The 19,014-nt window shown below is 35.0% G+C and overlaps 1 protein-coding gene across 6 annotated transcripts in view; it reads left to right on the plus strand.

Annotated features, from left to right (window-relative positions):
• RNF180 (ring finger protein 180) overlaps positions 1-10,366 on the plus strand; it is a 286,491-nt gene extending 276,125 nt beyond the window's left edge. For all 6 annotated transcript variants that reach the window (XM_059916459.1, XM_059916460.1, XM_059916458.1 and 3 more), the window contains one exon: positions 9,298-10,366. In XM_059916459.1, coding sequence (XP_059772442.1) covers positions 9,298-9,497 — 200 coding nt within the window. In that variant the 3' untranslated portion in view covers positions 9,498-10,366. The remainder of the gene's footprint in view (positions 1-9,297) is intronic.
• The last annotated feature ends 8,648 nt before the right edge of the window (positions 10,367-19,014 follow it).

Here is a 19,014-nt window from a genome sequence, read left to right on the forward strand (position 1 = left end):
TTTCTCCAAGAGCTTTATCTTTTTTTTTTTTTTTTTCATGTGGGGAAACAAGTCAGTTTCAACTTTTGTGATTATCATCCTTTTCTTTAATAGTTTTAAAAGTCACTTCATTATTTTCAGTCAGAATTAGTTTTTCCCTTAACTCCTAGGTGCTCTGCTCCACATCATCCTAAGCTTTAGGACCCAGGATGACAGAGCAGCCTCTATCTGGTACACTGCTGGTTGTGGAGGAGGAAAAGAGACAGCTGCAGGATCTCAAACTGATAAATGCTCTACCCAGAAGCACCACACAGCATTTTCTTTGAACAGTTGTTTTCGTTTGTCAAGTCTGGTGGCCATGCCTAAGGGGCAGGGAAGTGCAAACAAACCAGGTACTCGGGAGACCAGAATATTTGTGTAAAGCCCTAAATGTACCACAGCCATGAACATTTTAGTCCAATTTGTTTAAAAACTTGAATAGAATGGATAATGCTATATAAAAGTTACCAAAAGGGACTCAAGAATAACTAGAAAACATTAATATACCAACAACTATTAAAGAAATTGATTGGTGTTTAAAAATCTACACCCACACCTGAAAAGACTACAGGCCCAAGTGGTTTTATAGGTTAGATTTAGTCAAGCCATCAAGAATTCTAGTTTTATGCAAACCATTCCAGAGAATAAAAAGAGAGCACAAGATTGCCAATGTCAGAACAAAGGCAGTCAGTGCCTCTTGCTTGCAAGATATGCAGACACACAGAGATCCATGGAGAATTGTCACCTAACTGCCAACATGTTTTATGAGGACAATAAAATCATGATATACAAACCAGGCAAAAATCGCATAAAACAGAAAATTATAGACCAATCTTCCTTACAAACATAGGCATAAAAATGCCACATAAAATATATAAAGTTGAATTCATCAATGTGTAAAAACGATTATCATGAACACACGGAATTTATCCTGGGTATGAAGGAATGATAAAACATTGGAAAATCTATCACTTTAATTCATCACTTTAACAGATTTTTAAAAAATTATTCAACATTTAAAAAAATCTACTATTTGAATTCATCACATTAACAGATTAAAGAAGAAAACCATATGAACATCTTGATATAGAGAAACTATTTTGACTTGACCAAATAATCAGTATGTTTAATATTGGCACAAGAATCCAAATCATCTGATTCCTTCAGGAGTATGATTTTCACTGCACTACACTTTTTTTCCTAATAGTTTATGGCAAAAAAAAGAGTATGTGTCTTTATTGTGTCCTTTACTTTAAAATAGCATAATTAAAATATACTAATAATATTGACTATTCTTTAAACCATGTGTTGATAACAAACTAATTATTATCAGGTTATCACTAATAATAAGTTGTGCTTAAGTCTGTGAAAAAGTGAATTCCTGGTACAGAAGCTTCTCACTCCATTAACTCCAATCCAAATCCTTTTTTGGAATGAAGTGGTTGTATATATTAAAATATATACATTGACTGTTATTATAATGGTTTTAAGTGTACTGTCTCCTAGACCATGCACTTTAAATGGGGGCAAAAACTGGTTCTTGGGGCACCAAAATAATCTTAGATGTTACGGTCGTTTGAGGCCCTCAAGAGCTCAACCCTACCTGAACAAATTTCATTCCTTATTTTTAATTTCTCTCATTAAGGAGAAATTTGGTTTAATTTGATTTACTGATTAGAATATTTAATTTGAGATAAATTTAAATTTAACATTTTTTTTCTCCTTACAGGAGTGATAATGAAAAAAAAAAAAGATTGAGAAACTGTTCTAGACTCTGAGTTTCTTAAGACAGGAACCATGTCTTATAATATCTTTAAATCCTCAGCCTCTAAGAGATAGCACGTATACTCTTCCTAAATTTTTAATCAATTCCATATTTTCAGTATCTGATGTTCTGACAGTCTATTTAAAGTTATCTGCTTTAGAGAAATCAACTCATACTTGAAGGAAACAGTTTCTCAGCATTTGTTTGAACAAACAATGGTAAGCATATTGATTTATTCAGAAAAGGTAGACATAATATGAAGAACAAGAACTGACAAGAAAAGCAGCTTCTTCCTAATATTCAAAGTAGCAGTAACGATAGTAATAAAAATATAAGAATCTAACATTTATTGAAACTTTACTATCGGCCAGGAATGTGCTTTATATGTATTAATTCATCTAATCCTTATATTAGCCCAATGAATTAGGTACTTACATTGCCATCATTTTACAGTGGAATCTGCAGTTAATCTCTGTGATTAGTATTCTGGCAATTTTTCTAATTTCGTAATCAGTATAATATTTACTAAGTAACTGTCAGTGAGGTCATTTTCTTTTAGTCTGATTTTGATTTAGAAATTCCAATCCTCTCATTCAATTTACAGCTTTGGAAATTCCAAAATTATTACAAACACCTACTCACTCCTTCCCCACTTAAAAAAATTTTTTTAACAAATTAACCAAGTAATGATCATTATCCACCTTACCTATAAAAACACATTACATAAGCCGTCTGGGTCAACATCACCTTCTGATGTTCAGAGCTAGAAATTTTGTAATTCGGTGTCTTCCTGCACTGCCTTCTTTTTCCCTCATTCCACCAATAAAGGAAATTACCATTAATGAGGACACTTCTAGAGTGAAAGGGGCACTATTAGTAATTATACCAAGACATAAGAGTAACTGAGACTGTCCTGGGGAAACCAGTATGTATGATCACCATACTCATAATTCTGCGTCTATTGTGCCTTGTTTACTCTCAGTTCTACTGTTTTCTACAACTATGCCATTAGTACAGTTATTCTTTGGCCCAAACAACTGAAAGTTTTGAATCTGAAGAATCTAAGGCCTCTAAATATTCCTTTTGGACAGAAAAATCACATATTTTAAAATACAGTAGTAATGGTAATAATTTCCAGTAACAATGTTACCTGTTTTCCAGCCTATATTTGTGAAAGGTTTTTGAAAAGGTATATAAACTGCTTTGGGAACATTTGTGTTTATGTATTAGAATAATTTTTGAATGTGAGAAAAACTCTTCCCACTTCCCCTCTCTCCTACACAAACAGAAAGGCCCCTTTCCTTTTAAGATACTGAGTATAGTTTAGAGAACAGTAGTTAGATAGTCGTAAATAGCTGTTAGGATTGAAATCCCCTAAATATGCTCTCCAAAATAGAATGCCTACAGGCTGGTGCGAGACAATCCCTTGGAATGTGGGAAAATAACATTAAAATTTCTGTTATGATTACTGAAACAGAAGAAAAGTTAAATTTTACTAATACTTAGTGAGGACTGACACTGGCATCCTTACTTACATGTTATGATGGTATGTAATGTTAGCCGAGGAAAACTGTAAGTTTGACAATATGAATAGCTGACTTCATTAGTTTGTTAGTTTTGCAGGTGTTGCAATATCTTGTAGTTTAATATGACCAGTTAAATGGATTTTGGATATTATCTAGTTTTAGCTAAACTACCAGCACAAGGTGCACAAGAAACTTAAACAGACTCCTATAAAGAAATCAGATTGACAATAATACTGATAAGGCAAACAAAAAAATAGAAGAGCTGACACATCATTCTAGTATAAGCTTTTTGTAAGCTATAAAAGTTATTTTTAAAAATAAAATATGATAGAAAGTCAGCCAAAAACATTAGAAATTATTAAAAACCTATTTGAAATATGTCTGTAAAATGTATTCTAAAATATCACTTAACATTTATCTCATCCTTCTTAATTTCATGTTTTTAATCTACATAATATAAGTAAATGTAATTTACAAATAAACACTGAAAACTATAAAATATCAATGAAAGAAATTGAAGATGACAAAACTAAATGAAAAGCTATTCCATGTTCATTGATTAAAAGAATTAATGTAGGGGTAGGGAAGTAGGAGGTACAAACTATTAGGTATAAAATAAGGTACAAGGATATATTGTACAACATGGAGAATATGGCCAATATCTTTTAATAACTATAAATGGAGTATAACCTTTAAAAATTGTAAATCACTATATTGTACACCTGTAACTTTTATAATTATATAACTGTATGGCAACTATAGTTCAATTAAAAAATAAAATTTAAAAAATATTGTTAAGATGTCTGTACTACTCAAAGCAAAATAAAGATTCAACACAATTCCTATCAAAATACTAACAGCAGTTTTCACAGAAACAGAAAAAAAAATTCTAAAATTGGTATGGAACCACAAAAGATTCCAAATAGAGCAACCTTGAGAAAGAACAGAGTGGGAGGTATCACTTCCTGATTTCAAATTACATTGGAAATCTGTAGTAATCAGAATAGTGTGGTATTGGCATAAAAACAGACTCATAAACCAGTGGAACACCATGGAAAGCCCAGAAATAAACCCACACATACACAATCAACTACTTTTCAATAAGGGTGCCAGGAATACACAATGGGGAAAGGATACTCTCTTCAATAAATGGTATTGGGAAAACTGGATTGCCGTATGCAAAAGAGTGAAACTGGACCTCTGTGTTACACCATACACAAAAATCTACTCAAAATAGATGAAAGAGTTAAATGTAAGATTTGAAACCATAAAACTTTACAAGAAAACATACAGGATAAGCTTCTTGACAATGGCCTTGGCAATTTGTTTGGGTGTTTTGTTTTGTTTTGTTTTTTGGATATGACCACAAAAGCTCAGGCAATAAAAGCAAAAATAAACAAGTGGACTACATCAAACTAAAAAGCTTCGGCATGGCAAAGGAAACAAGTAAAATCAAAAGGCAACCTATGGATTTTGAGAAAATATATACGAACCATAAATCTGATAAAAGACCCTGGACATTTGCTAAGAAAGTAGACAGCAGGTACTCTCACAACAACAAAAAAGATAATTATGTGAGGAGATGGATATATTAATTAGCTTGACTATAGTAATCATTTCACTATATATTATATATCAAATCATCCTGCTTTACACCTTAAAGATATACATTTTCTATTTTAAAATAGAAAATAAAACATATGTAAACAATAATTTAGAATTATTCTTGATCAAAGAAATTTGACTTTAAGTAACCATACTAATACTCAGGTGAATGCAGCCTTTCTGTCAAAATAAGCAGCCTGATCTAGAGCATAATATTTAACATTACTTTTGTTATTGTTACATAACAAGTTATTAAAATAGATGAACCAGAATCTGCTTCAAGCTTGAGCCTCACCGTACCTTTACCACCAGAGTTAATAGCAAGTACTAGAATATATCTTTTCTGCTCAGTTTATTGTATTGTCCCCACTCACCAACACTAACAAGCACAGAAATACATTAGTAGGCAGTAGATAAGAACAAAGCAAAGGTTAATAATCAGGTTATTCATCTTAAAAAATATATAATTTTGAAGGTCTCTAAAAACAAAATTCAGTGTTGGTCAGCCAACAAAAACAGGTTGCCACTGAGTATACTCAAACTGTAAATAATTAGCATATAAGTATCACAAAATAAAAAGAACAGCATTTCACGAGATGTAATATTTCTCAGAAATGTCATATTCATTTAGTCATAAATGGACTGTTGCTTACTTTCAATATTTACTTTCTGTATAATCTCCTTAAGTAGGTCCATGCTTGGAAACTTATAAGAATTAAAGCTCAGTTTCTTCAAAGAAGTATCATTTTGTCTGTCCAGTTTATTCAATGCTAAAACATAATGAAAGACATTTTTCTTATAGAATTTTGCACAAATGACTTAGTGAAATTCTCAAGGTATAAGATAGAAGGTTAAGTTGGTGATCAGAAGTAACAAACATTAATTGTGAGAGTAGTTGTAAAAATAAAACATGAATGAAGTTTAAATTTAGAAAATGCTCTCATGGGAAAATAATTTACATTTGAACCTCACAATTTTTTTTCATTTGCTATTTTTTAATTTTAATTTTATATTGGAGTAGAGTTGACTAACAATGTTGTGTTACTTTCAGGTATACAGTAAAGTGATTCAGTTATACATATACATGTATGTATTCTTTTTCTAATTCTAATTCCCATTTAGGTTATTACAGATATTGAGCGGAGTTCCCTGTGCTATACAGCAGGTCCTTGTTGGCTATCTATTTTAAATATAGCAGTGTGTACATGTCAATCCCAAACTCCCAGTCTATCCCTCCCCCCCACCTTCCCCCATGGTAACCATAAGTTCCTTCTCTAAGTCTGGGACTTTGTTTCTGTTTTGTAAGTAATTTCATTTGTATCATTTTTTTTAGATTCAGCATGTAAACAATATCATATGATATTTGTCTTTATCTGACTTACTTCACTTAGTATGATAATCTCCAAGTCAGCCCATGTTGCTGCAAATGGCAATATTTCATTTTCTTTAATGGCTGAGTAATATTCCATTGTATATATGTACCACATGTTCTTTATCCAGTCATCTGTAAATGGACATTTAGGTTTATTCCATGCCTTGGCTATGGTAATTAGTGCTGCAATGAACATTGGGGTGAATGTATCCTTTTGAACCATGTTTTTCTCCAGATATATGCCCAGGAGTGGGATTGCAGGATCATATGATAGCTCTATTTTTAGTTTCTTAAGGAACCTCCATACTGTTCTCCACAGTGTCTCTACCAATTCATTCCCACCAACAGTGTATAGGGTTCCCTTTTCTCCACACCCTCTCCAACATTTATTGTTTGTAGACTTTTTGATTATGGCCATTCTGACTGTTATGAGGTGATATCTCACTGTAGTTTTGACTTGAATTTCTCTACTAATTAGCGATGTTGAACATCTTGTATCTCTTGATCATGTGCCTCTTGGCCATCTGTATGTCTTCTTTGGAGAAATGTCTATTTAGGTCTTCTGCCCATTTTTTGATTAGGTTGTTCTTAAAATTTGTATGGAAACACAAAAGACCTCGAATAGCCAAAGCAATCTTGAGAAAGAAAAACAGAGCTGGAGAAATCAGGCTCTCTGACTTCAGACTACACTACAAAGTTACAGTCAGCAAAAAAGTATGGTAGGGGCTTCCCTGGTGGTGCAGTGGTTAAGAATCCACCTGCCAATGCAGGGGACATGGGTTCGAGCCCTGGCCCAGGAAGATCCTACATGCCACAGAGCAACTAAGCCCATGCACCACAACTACTGAGCCTGCGCTCTAGAGCTCGCATGCCACAACTACTGAGCCCATGTGCCACAACTACTGAAGCCCGCACGCCTAGAGCCCATGCTCCGCAACAACAGAAGGCACTACAATGAGAAGCCCGCGCACCACAACGAAGAGTAGCCCCCAGTCGCCGCAACCAGAGAAAGCCCGTGCACAGCAACGAAGACCCAATGCAGCCAAAAATAATAAAAATAAAAAATAAATAAATTTTAAAAACAAAACAAAAAAACAGTATGGTACTGGCACAAAAATAGAAATATAGATCAATGGAACAGGATAGAAATCCCAAAAATAAACCCACACACCTAAGGTCAATTAATCTATGACAAAGGAGGCAAGACCATACAATGGAGAAAAGACAGTCTCTTCAATAAATGGTGCTGGGAAAACTGGACAGCTACATGTTAAAAAAAAATGAAATTCGAACATTCTTTAACACCATATACAAAATTAATCCATTTTGAGTTTAAGACCTAAATGTAAGACCAGATACTATGAAACTCTTAGAGGAAAACATAGGCAGAACACTCTGACATAAATCGCAGCAATGTCTTTTTCTATCCATCTCCTAGAGTAATGGAAATCAACAAAAATAAACAAATGGGACCTAATTAAACTCAAAAGCTTTTGCCCATCAAAGGAAACCATAAACAAAATGAAAAGACAACCCATAGAATGAGAGAAAATATTTGCAAATCACGCAACTGACAAGGGATTAATCTCCAAAACTTACCAACAGCTCATGTGGCTCAATATCAAAAAATGAGCCTCACAAATTTTTGAATTAAGTCATCAGATGATATAGATGAGAAATCTGAGACCCAAAGAGATAAATTACCTTGCCCCAAGTACATGACAGATCAAAAATAGTCTCCTAAAATATTTGCAAATGATATGACCAATAAGGAGTTCATATCCAAAATATATAAAGAACTTATACAACTCAATATCAAAAAAAAAAAACCAATTAAAAAATGGGCAGAAGACCTGAACAGACATTTTTCCAAAGAATACCTATAGATGACCAACAGGAACAGGAAAAGATGCCCAACATCACTAATCATCAGAGAAATGCAAATGAGTATCACCTTACACCTGTAGAATGGCTACCATCAAAAACACCACAAATAACAAATTTGGAGAAAAGGGTACCCTAGTACATTGTTGGTAGCAACGTAAATCGGTGCAGCCACAATGGCAAACAGTATGAAGGTTCCTCAAAAAACTAAAAATAGAACTACCATATGGTCCAGCAATTCCATTCCTGAGTATATGTCCAAAGAAAATGAAAACAGTAATTTGAAAAGATATATTCACCCCGATGTTCATAGCAACATTGTTTACAATAGCCAGGATATGGAATCAATGTAAGCATCCATCAACAGATGAAGGGATAAAGATGTTATACATACACACACACACACACACACACACACACAATGCAATATTACTCAGCCATAAATAAAAGCATGAAATTTTGCCACTTGCAACAACATGGAAGGACCTGGAGGATATTAGGCTTAGTGAAATGAGTCAGACAGAGAAATACAAATACTGTATGTTATCATTTATATGTGGAATCTAAAAATTAAAGTGAATGAATATATCATAACAGAAACAAACTCACAGATATAGAGAAGAAACTAGAGGTTCCCAGTGGGGAGAGGCAAGGGAGGAGGGGTAAGAAGAGGTAGGGGATTAAGAGGTACAAACTACTATGTATTAAAATAAACAAGCTACAAGGATATATTGTGTAGCACAGGAAATATAGCCAATATTTTATAATAACTTTAAATGGAGTATAATCTATAAAAATATTTTTATGTTATATACTTGAAACTAATATTATAAATCAACTATACTTCAATTTTTAAAAAAAGGATAGTTTCCTGACTCCATATTCCATGCTCTTTGCTAATTTTACTGTCCCCCCTTAAAACCCTTAACTGAAAAAAAAAAAAAAAAAAAAGACTTCTGATAGTTGCTTATCATTAAAAAAAATAAAACTGTCAGGAATACAATATACCACTCAATGAAATCAAGATATGCCCTGGTCGTGATACTTCTGTTCATAATGCAGCTTCCTTTCTGAGCACTTAAACTGAATTTAATGAGCTTTAAATAATATGTTCATATATCTTCCAGGTTTCCACAGACGTGCAGCTCCAGTTACAAGAAGGCAGTTTCCACATGGTGCACATAGGATGGATTATCTGCACTTTGAGGATGATAGCCGTGGATGGTGGTTTGACATGGATATGGTGATCATCTATATTTATTCAGTGAACTGGGTCATTGGATTCATTGTTTTCTGCTTTCTTTGCTATTTTTTCTTTCCATTTTAGGAATTTTCATACCTTACTATGGTTGAACAATTACAAATGATGTAGGTAACAATTACTTAAACATTTTTTTAAATGTGCTTTGAAGTTTTTATAATGTTGCATTATATAAATTGTTGGTGTTTATAGAAAATCTGAGAATGGACTTATTTATGAATGTTTTTCATGTAACAAACTAAACTTTATTCAAGAGCTAATCTATCTAGCACTTAGCAACAACGCACTGTTAATTTCATAGTTCTTGGTTTGGGATTTGTGGCTCTAATTTTACAATGTCACTTTTACATTTATCTTGATTTTATAGACTGAGGTTTTCCCTCCACTTAAAAATAGTAAAAATGTAAAATTAAATGATAATTTGAGTAGATATTATCATTAATGATAATATATTTAGTCAATCATCACTTATCCTCAGGCAAGTTATATACATTAAATATAAACCATATCCTCTGGGAACTAATCTAGCAGGGTATATTCAGTTTTGGTTTCCAATTATCTCTACATATGTCCTTATGTTCCTTTCTGTTACCAAGACAGCTGACTATCCTTTTTTGTAGAGACCTAATAATAGCATTAGTGCAACATTTTAAACTATTACAAGAACAGAATATTAAACACAAAAAGAAAAGCAAAAAACAAAGCTGAGATTAATTCCCACCAGTAGAGACTTAGCAAAATATATTAACACTTTTCCAATTGCAGGATTATTCACTTGAGGAAATTAAAAATTTACTGACTGACAGACACTCAGTAGCCTAAAAGAACAATGCATGTCCAACATGTAGTTAATTTAGTGATTCTTTTAACTTGGACATTGTCAAATATATTGTAAATGTGCAATAAAGAGTGGCTTTTACATTTTTTCATTGTTATTAACTAATTTAATGTCTGGAATAAAAAATTGTTAGAAATAGGCTTATGGGTTTATAGAAAGAAAACCTGATATTTATTTTTATTTATTATTACAGTAATCCCTGGAATTAGTCTTCCCTTATTAATTTTTTTTTTTTAAAAAGGAGATCTGAATGATCCCAGTACAAGAAAGAATTTGGGTAGGTATTCCAATGTTAAAAGTGAGAAAACTAAAGCACAGAGAAGTAAGCTTATTTATTTCAGTCACTTAGGTAGTCTTTGTGTAACCTAGAACAAAAGGTTTTTTGTTTTGTTTTTTGGGTTTTTTTTTTTAACATCTGTTTTGGAGTATAATTGCTTTACAATGTTGTGTTAGTTGCTGCTGTATAACAAAAGTGAATCAATCAGCTATATGTATACATATGTCCCCATATCCCCTCCCTCTTGTGTCTCCCTCCCACCCTCCCTATCCCACCCCTCTAGGTGGTCACAAATCACCGAGCTGATCTCCCTGTGCTATGGGGCTGCTTCCCATTTGCTATCTATTTTACATTTGGTAGTGTATATATGTCCATGCCACTCTCTCACTTCGTCGCAGCTTACCCTTCCCCCTCCCCATGTCCTCAAGTCCATTCTCTACGTCTGCGTCTTTATTATGAACTACTAATTCAACATTCCTGTGCTGTGATGTCATATATCTGATAATGCAATAAGCATATTTTAACATAAGGTAGGTGAACCTCTTATGGCACTAAAAATACTACCACCATCCAAACAAATTGAGATTGATCAGGCTTGAACAGTTCAGTCTATGAAAGGTCCAAATTTGTCATAATTACTGACTATATTTGAATAAAAACATTTAATTGACAGTATGTGATATTCTAATAAATATGGAAGAATGATACAGCTTTTTATTCTAACAAACATTGCCCTTATTGTGTTTAAAATTATATCTGTGAAAGAAAATAGTGTACATTAGACATCATCAAATCCAGAAAGCAGAAAACTAAATACTTTTAGAAACACAGAGATCAATTTTTGCTCATGATAATAAAAAATATATATATTATGCTTGCAGTCTAATGACATAACTGTTATCTTGGTGAAGCAGCATTGTCGGCAAAGCTCAGTATTACCTTACAGAAATAAAAATGGATATTTATAATCACTAATTTACTACTCAAAGTAAGGATGATATGGTATAAGGGAAAATATTGCCTTCTTAAAATACATGTCAGGAAAAATGAACAAAACATATGGGGGAGCCATATTTTAAGAACTGTAAAATAAATTACAGCTATTTCCCAAGCAACTCCTGGCTTATAAGCTCTAGCAAATATGCCTTCATTCATTCCTAAATTACTTAAAAATTGATTATAATTATACATGAAGTAAAGTAAATAGTATTATTAATACGATTTCTCAGAGAAACAAAGATGATTCCCAAAATATATTTATTAGGTCAGTAATACATATCAGTTTATAGATCTGTATCTACAAACTAAATACAAATAAATATAATACCCTTAAATAAATAGAATACCCTTTAAAAAAGAAATCGTAGTCTGGGCGCTCTCACCTTCTGAGATGGCCCACCCTCTGTCTGTAGAGTATGTTTCTCCCAAGGCCTCTTGCCTTCTGAGATGGCCCACACTCTGTCTGTGGAGTGTGTTTCTCTCTAAATAAATCCATTTCTTACCTAAAGAAAGAAAAGAAAGAAAAGGAAGGAAAGGAAGGGAAGGGAAAGGGAAAGGAAAGGAAAGGAAAAAGGAAAAGGAAAAGAAATCGTAGTCTGGAGGAGCATTCTCAAGTCACACAGCTACCAAGTGATACAGCCAGGAGTCAAACCCGGGTACGCCTAGTTCTTGAAGCTATATCCTTACCATGACACCTTCTTAAGAAGTCCAATTCCTAATTTAGGGACTTCTCTTACAAAAATTCAGAGGTATCCCTTCTCAGTGAAATTTCTAGGAATCCATTGGTCTGTACCATGTCAAGATATCCCTTCCAAGGTAGATAAGGTGTTGTATCTGACCCTCCTACCACTAAAAGAGAAGAATGATGTTCACAGTTCCTCTTTGAATTTTGGAGGTAACCTATGCCTTGTTTGGGTGTGCTACTCTGACCCATTTACTAAATGACTCAAAAAGCTGCCTGTATTGAGTGGGACCAGAACAAGAGAAGGCCCTTCAACAGGTCCACTCTGCCATGCAAACTGCTGGGTCATTTGGGCCATATGATCCTACACATCCAATGGTCCTTGAATTGTCAGAGGTAGATGGGATTGCTGTTTGAAGCCTTTAGCAAGCCTTAATAGGTAAATCACAGCACAGACCCTCAAAATGGATTAAAGACCTAAATGTAAGGCCAGACACTATCAAACTCATAGAGGAAAACACAGGCGGAACACTCTATGACATAAATCACAGCAAGATCCTTTTTGACCCATCTCCTAGAGACCCTTATGATTTTAGAGCAAAGCCACACCATCCTCTGTGGATAACTATTCTTTTGAGAAACAGCTTGCCTGCTATGAGGCCTAGTAGAGACTGAACATTTGGCCAGGACCCACTAAGTTACCATGATACCTGATTTACCCATCATGAACTTGGTGCTGTCTGATCCACCAAGCCATAATGTTGGGTGTGCACAGCAGCACTCTGTTATCAAATGGAAGTGGTGTTTATGAGATTAGGCTTGAGGAGGCCCTGAAGGCACAAGTAAGTTGCTTGAGGAAGTAGCCCAAATGTCTATGGACTCTGTTTTGCTACATCACCTTCACTCTCTCAGCCCATACCTATGTCTTCACACCTAAGACCAGTTGACCAAGGAACAGAACTGTTAGGCCTGATTTACAAAGAGCTCTGTGTGATTTGCAGCTACCACTCAAAAGTGGACTTCTGATACTCTATAGCCTTCCTTTGGACATCCCTGAAGGATGATGGTGAAGGGAAATCCTCCCCATGGACAGAATTTCAAGCAGTGTACTAGGTCATTCATTTTTCCTGTGAGATACATGTCTATAGTGATTAACGGACTGTGATATGAGTATGTTTGTATAAGTATTAACCAAATATTTTTTCTTCCTGTTTTATCCTCTTACCATCTAAAGCATCTTAAAAATAGCTACCTTTATATCAATATCATAAGATGTATTGTGATCATTAATCTTAGTACTTAAATTACAAAGGAGAAGAGAAACATCACCCAAGGACTTTGTATCCTCAGTTGTATGTAGGATAACTGTGTCATGTTAGGCAGTATGGTTTAAGGAGATGGTTTAAGATATATATGAGTACTAACTTGACAAGGGACTGTGATGACTTTGTGGGATGTCAACTTGGCTAGGCTAAAGTACATTACTCAGAATTACTTTTCTGGTAAAGGTCCCTTTGGGGGAAGACATAGAAGGATTAACAGTATATGTTTTTGGCAGTGTAACAGTGTCTGAGGGTCTGAGTCTGTTAACTGGCTCAAATCTAGAATTTATAGAAGGAATTGACTCTGTGTTTTGTTAATTCAATTCAGACATCTGTTCAGTAGGCTGGAAATCCTCTGCTTATACAGCTCAAGTAAGAATTTAAAAGGCTGGCCATCTTTTCCTATTCTAGGGACCTCTTGATAACCAGCCCACCCCATAAGTCTCTGCAAGTCAGACTAGTCTGATTACCAATTTGACTCCATTGTTTATAATGGTAACCGTGCACACCTTGTTTTTAGCAATTAAGTGCCACCATTTAGCCCCTGACATCTCAGGATCCCATTATCTCCACTGTATTTAGCAATCCTAGTTCAGTGGCAGCAGTTTCCTCTGTAATTTTTGACCTAAAGAGAAGAGAGCTTTGACCTAAAGAGAAGAGAACTTTTCAAGGATGCTGGGGCTCCCCCACAATTTTATTTTTCACAGCTGTTGTGAAAGTTGTGTCTTTCCAGGGTTGGAGAGCAGGTCTTACAGGATAGATATACTCTAGCATTGCAGTCTCCTTTAAGCCTTCAGATACCTTCATCTACAATACAACATGGCATTTCAATTTCATTTAATGTAGGCCACCTTTTGGGTCCAGCCAACTGACCAACCAACCAACTTGTTATAGCCCTTCCTAACTGCTTCAGCTGAAACAGTGAATCCAGAACCTCTGGTTAGTGAGCCTGTATCAATAAATACAGCATGATTCAACTTTATGATCCTCCCACCTTGATCACACAGCCTTAATATCCATTCTTACACACACCCTCTAGATTTCTGTCTATATGAAATGAAAAATTATTCAGTTGTTTTTGGTGTGTATCACACCTCTTCATGAATCACAACTAGTACCTCATCTTTTGAGAACTTCTGCAACTTGTCTAGTTACAGATCTAGAAACAAAAAGGAATGTTGGGAAGCAGGTCCTGAGGAGGGTCAGGAGTGCCTTGTAGGCAAGTAACTCAGTAGAGACCCATTCCAGCTTCTTCAGGTAAAGAGGAGCCATCTTCCTATATTAGGCAAAGTACTCTTGAGAAACAGAACCAATAGGATGTCTACTTAAAGCTTTATTATAAGGAATTGGCTCATCTGATATTGGAGGCTGGAAAATCCTAAGTCTGCAGAGCCATTGTTCCTCCCAGCTCAAGTCCAAATTCCAGAAGCTGCTGTAGAACGAGAAACAGCCAATATCCCAGTATGAGTCTGAAGGCCAGAAGGATGCTATAGAACCACAAAGAGGTAATATTCCAGTTTGGAGGCTGTCAGACAGGAGAATACTCAGGGAATGGTAAGTCTTTTATTTTATTCAGGCCTTCACCTGACTGGATGAGGCCCACCTACATTATGGAGGGCAGTCTGCTTTGCTCAATCTACCAATTTAAAATGTTAACCTCATCCAAAAAAACACCCTCACAGAAACACTTAATGTTTGATCAACTATCTGGAAAGCCTATGGCCCAGTCAAGTTGACACACAAAATGAATTATCACACTTCCTCAGGCAGAAGTGGAAGGAATGCTTCTACTGGCAAAGATGGTTCAGTTTTATTTAGGAGGTTCAGATTCCCCATCTTTATCATAATCTACCCATATATCCCCCTCCTATTTCTAGGAACCCATTCCTTCCCAATTAGGGACCAAACTAACAGAGGTCGTTAGGAATTCAATTTGAATTTTAATTTAGCCACTTGCAGGAGGAGACTCTTGCTTTGGTTTTCAGAAACCCTACAGCTACAGCTGTACAGCTACAGAATACGGTTTCTTTGAGGGCAGATATAGAAGCTTTCAGGTCATTGATGCAGAGCTTGAGCAAGGAAGTTAAATCCCTGGGTTTATCTTTTTCATTGGCCACTTTCTCCTGGGCAATTAGGAGTAACCAACCAACTCCACTATACCCCTTATTTTGACAAAAATGTTCTAGAGGATCTCATACTTAGGCACCCTGAGCCTCACCTTCTATAGGGACTCAATTGCAGGTATCCAAAGGTGATAATTTGTGCAACCCTTTTGCCACGTCATGCCGTGAACTAGAAGTGTCCTTTCACCACTGGAAACAGGCTCGTTAGTGCCTTTAAAACTTATCAGATTATAGAAACCTTTCCAGAAAATCAGAACCAATTCAGAGAACTCATCCTTAAGATTTTTCCTCTGGAACCACTTTTGGTACCAAAATCTGTGTTAGGGTCCAAACATACAAGCAAAACCTGTAAGAGATGTCTAAGTATCCATGCTTACATATATACACACACACACACACAGACACACACACACACACATTTATTCACATATAACACACGTGTGTTTGTGTAGTATATACACATACACAAAACAAGGAACTGAAATGGATTACACAGTTTGGGGAGCTGGTTAAGCAAATCCAGAGTCTATAGGGCAGACAGAAATGGAAGAACACAAAAAGGCTGGGATCCAAACCACAGTGGCCGAAGCTATTGTCCACAAGTAGAATTTCTTTCTCCAGGGAATATCTCAACCCTCTTTTAAGACCTTTCAACTGATTGTCAGGCCCACCCAGGATAATTTCCCCAATGACTGATTAGGGACTTTAACTATGTCTGAAAAAAATCTCTTCACAGGAGAAGCTACATTAGTGTTTTATTAAATAATTAAGAGAAGGTGTGTATATGGTACAAACTAGCTCATGCTTTCCTTCCCTCCTCCAACTCTTGTGAAAGGATAACTCTTGTAGCCTACTTATCCAAAAACATATTGGAAAGGGAATTCTGGGGAATGTAGTTTAGCCTAGCCAAGTTGACATACCACAAAGCCATCACACATGGTATGCTCAATTAACTGCCCTCTCTCTATATTTTATCTCTGGATTATTTATACAAAATGATCAATCTTAAGATAAGGATAAACTCAAATTAAAAGTTTATAGTATAACTTTTAATAATTCATCTCCAGTACCATAAAAGTTTTAAAATGTTCTACGTAGGTGGTCCGGTTATCTATTGCTGAATAACAAACTACCCTAAATTTAATGGTTTAAGAAAACAATCATTTTATTATATCTCACATTTTTGTGCATCAGGGATTCAGACAGCACTCAGCTGGATGATTCTTCTGTTCCACATGGCATCAACAGAGGTCACCTGGTGATATTCAGCAGGCAGTAGACTGGTCTGGAGGGTCCAAGACAGCTCCACTCATATGGCTGGTGTCCTAGGAGAGATGGTTTAAAACTTAGGCTCAGCTGAAATGGTCAAATGGAGCACCTACATGTGGCCTAACAAGGCAGTCTCAGGGTGGTCAGACATCTTCCATGGTAGCTCAGGACTCCCAGAGGGAGTGTTCATCACCAGCCTCAGCAGTCCTGGAGCGATATTTCTGCTGCTTTCTATTGATCAAGAATGTCACTAAGCCCAGTCCAGATTCAAGGAAAGGGGAATCTGATTCTAATAGAACAATTATTAATCTATTACTCTAGGAAATCTCTGTGGGGCTTAAGAAATATAAAAATAACCCTTGGTAAAAGGATTATAAAACTGAAAAATGTATAAACTGTGTAGTCAATCTTGATTACCTCTGTCAGAAAAGTATCAAGGAGCTTAATACTTAATAAATAATATTATCCTCAACATGATATGTATCAGTACTTCTCACACTTTAATGTCCACGTGAACCACCTAGAGATCTTGTTAAAATGCAGGTCAGGGATAGGGCCTGGAATTCTGCATTTCTAACAAGGCTTCATGTGATACCAATGCTTCTAGTCTGATGAAACAGAGTAATCTATATCATGGGTCAACAGACTTTTTCTGCAAAGGGCTGTATAATAAATATTTGAGGCTTTGTGGGCCTCATAGAGTATTTATGACATATTTTTAAAAACCCAACCACAGATATATGTCACTGGTATTCAAATTTGGCTGCATAATGGAATCACTTGGGGAATTCTTAAAAATACTGATACCTAGGTCCTACCCCAAATACTCTAATTTAGTTGGTATAAGAATAGGGATCCTTAAAAGTTCTCTAGGTTAAATCTATTATGTGGTAAAGTTTGAAAACTTAATCATCTATATCACTTCCTATTTCTACCTACTTGTACCTTTTGGGTCATTAAATCTTTTTCAATACATCTGAATGAATTAATTAATACAGATCTCTCTTCACTTCAAAACAAAACTGAAAAACTAATTAAAAAATAATAACCAAAATTAGATGCTTTCACCAGCACACCCCTGCTCCCAATAGGAAGCCTATCCCCAATGGACATATGTTAGGAAAATAAAATGAAGTTGGATGCTGAATTGAGGGCTGATAGAAAGTGATGAATAAGTAGGTTGCTGGGGGAAAAGAAAGTGAAACACAGAAAACTTCAAGTAAGTAGAGTGGTAAATTGCAAGGCTGTAAAAAGTAGAAACTACTATCAACCTCATCAGGATAATTAAGAGAAAACTATAAGAGACCTCACCTAGAGTAGTGTTCTGCTTTAAAGACTAAAGATTTATAAATATGTCAATATATAAATGGCATGAGCTGCTTACTTAAAATGTTCTCTTAAATATTTCTAACTCTCATAATTTTATACTATATATCTGCACTATACAGGGTTTCCAAAGAAAGTTATAAATTCTTATTCAGTTCTGTCTAAATTAATATGCTTTTAAAATAACAGATACTTTTTAAAGCATTATACCTGCTACCTTTCTAGGCAAATAACTAACTGTGAAATTACTATTTTATTAACTCAATTTGGAAAACCATTTTACATGTGCCATCTTTCCCAAGTAAAATTTTGTCTATAACATATACTGTATTTGTTCAGAGTTAATATCAATAAATTATTAAAGAAAATAGTAAGTTATAGTGTACCCAAGTAATATTCCACTTTTCATTACATACTATCTTTCCTCTTTATCCTTTCTGACGTTTTTATTTCAGCTTTTCTCTGTGAATTAGCTCCCTTTGGTTTTAACCTCCTGGACTGCATTTCCCTCTACTAAAACTTTCATATAAAATAGTACATCTTCACACAGTAAAATGCAACAGTAACACATAGTTAATAAGGTCTCCTCATTCATTCATGCATTCAACAAACAAAAATAGTACATGCTCAATAAATATTCATTTGCTCTACAAATGATGCTCAATTCAAGTTTTGACCATGATCTGAACTTCACTAAATGTCAATCACATATCCTGAGGATTTCAGAATAAATTTCTTGTTACCTAG

Source organism: Balaenoptera ricei, chromosome 3, assembly GCF_028023285.1.
Source record: "Balaenoptera ricei isolate mBalRic1 chromosome 3, mBalRic1.hap2, whole genome shotgun sequence".
In the NCBI taxonomy this organism is placed as follows: domain Eukaryota; kingdom Metazoa; phylum Chordata; class Mammalia; order Artiodactyla; family Balaenopteridae; genus Balaenoptera; species Balaenoptera ricei.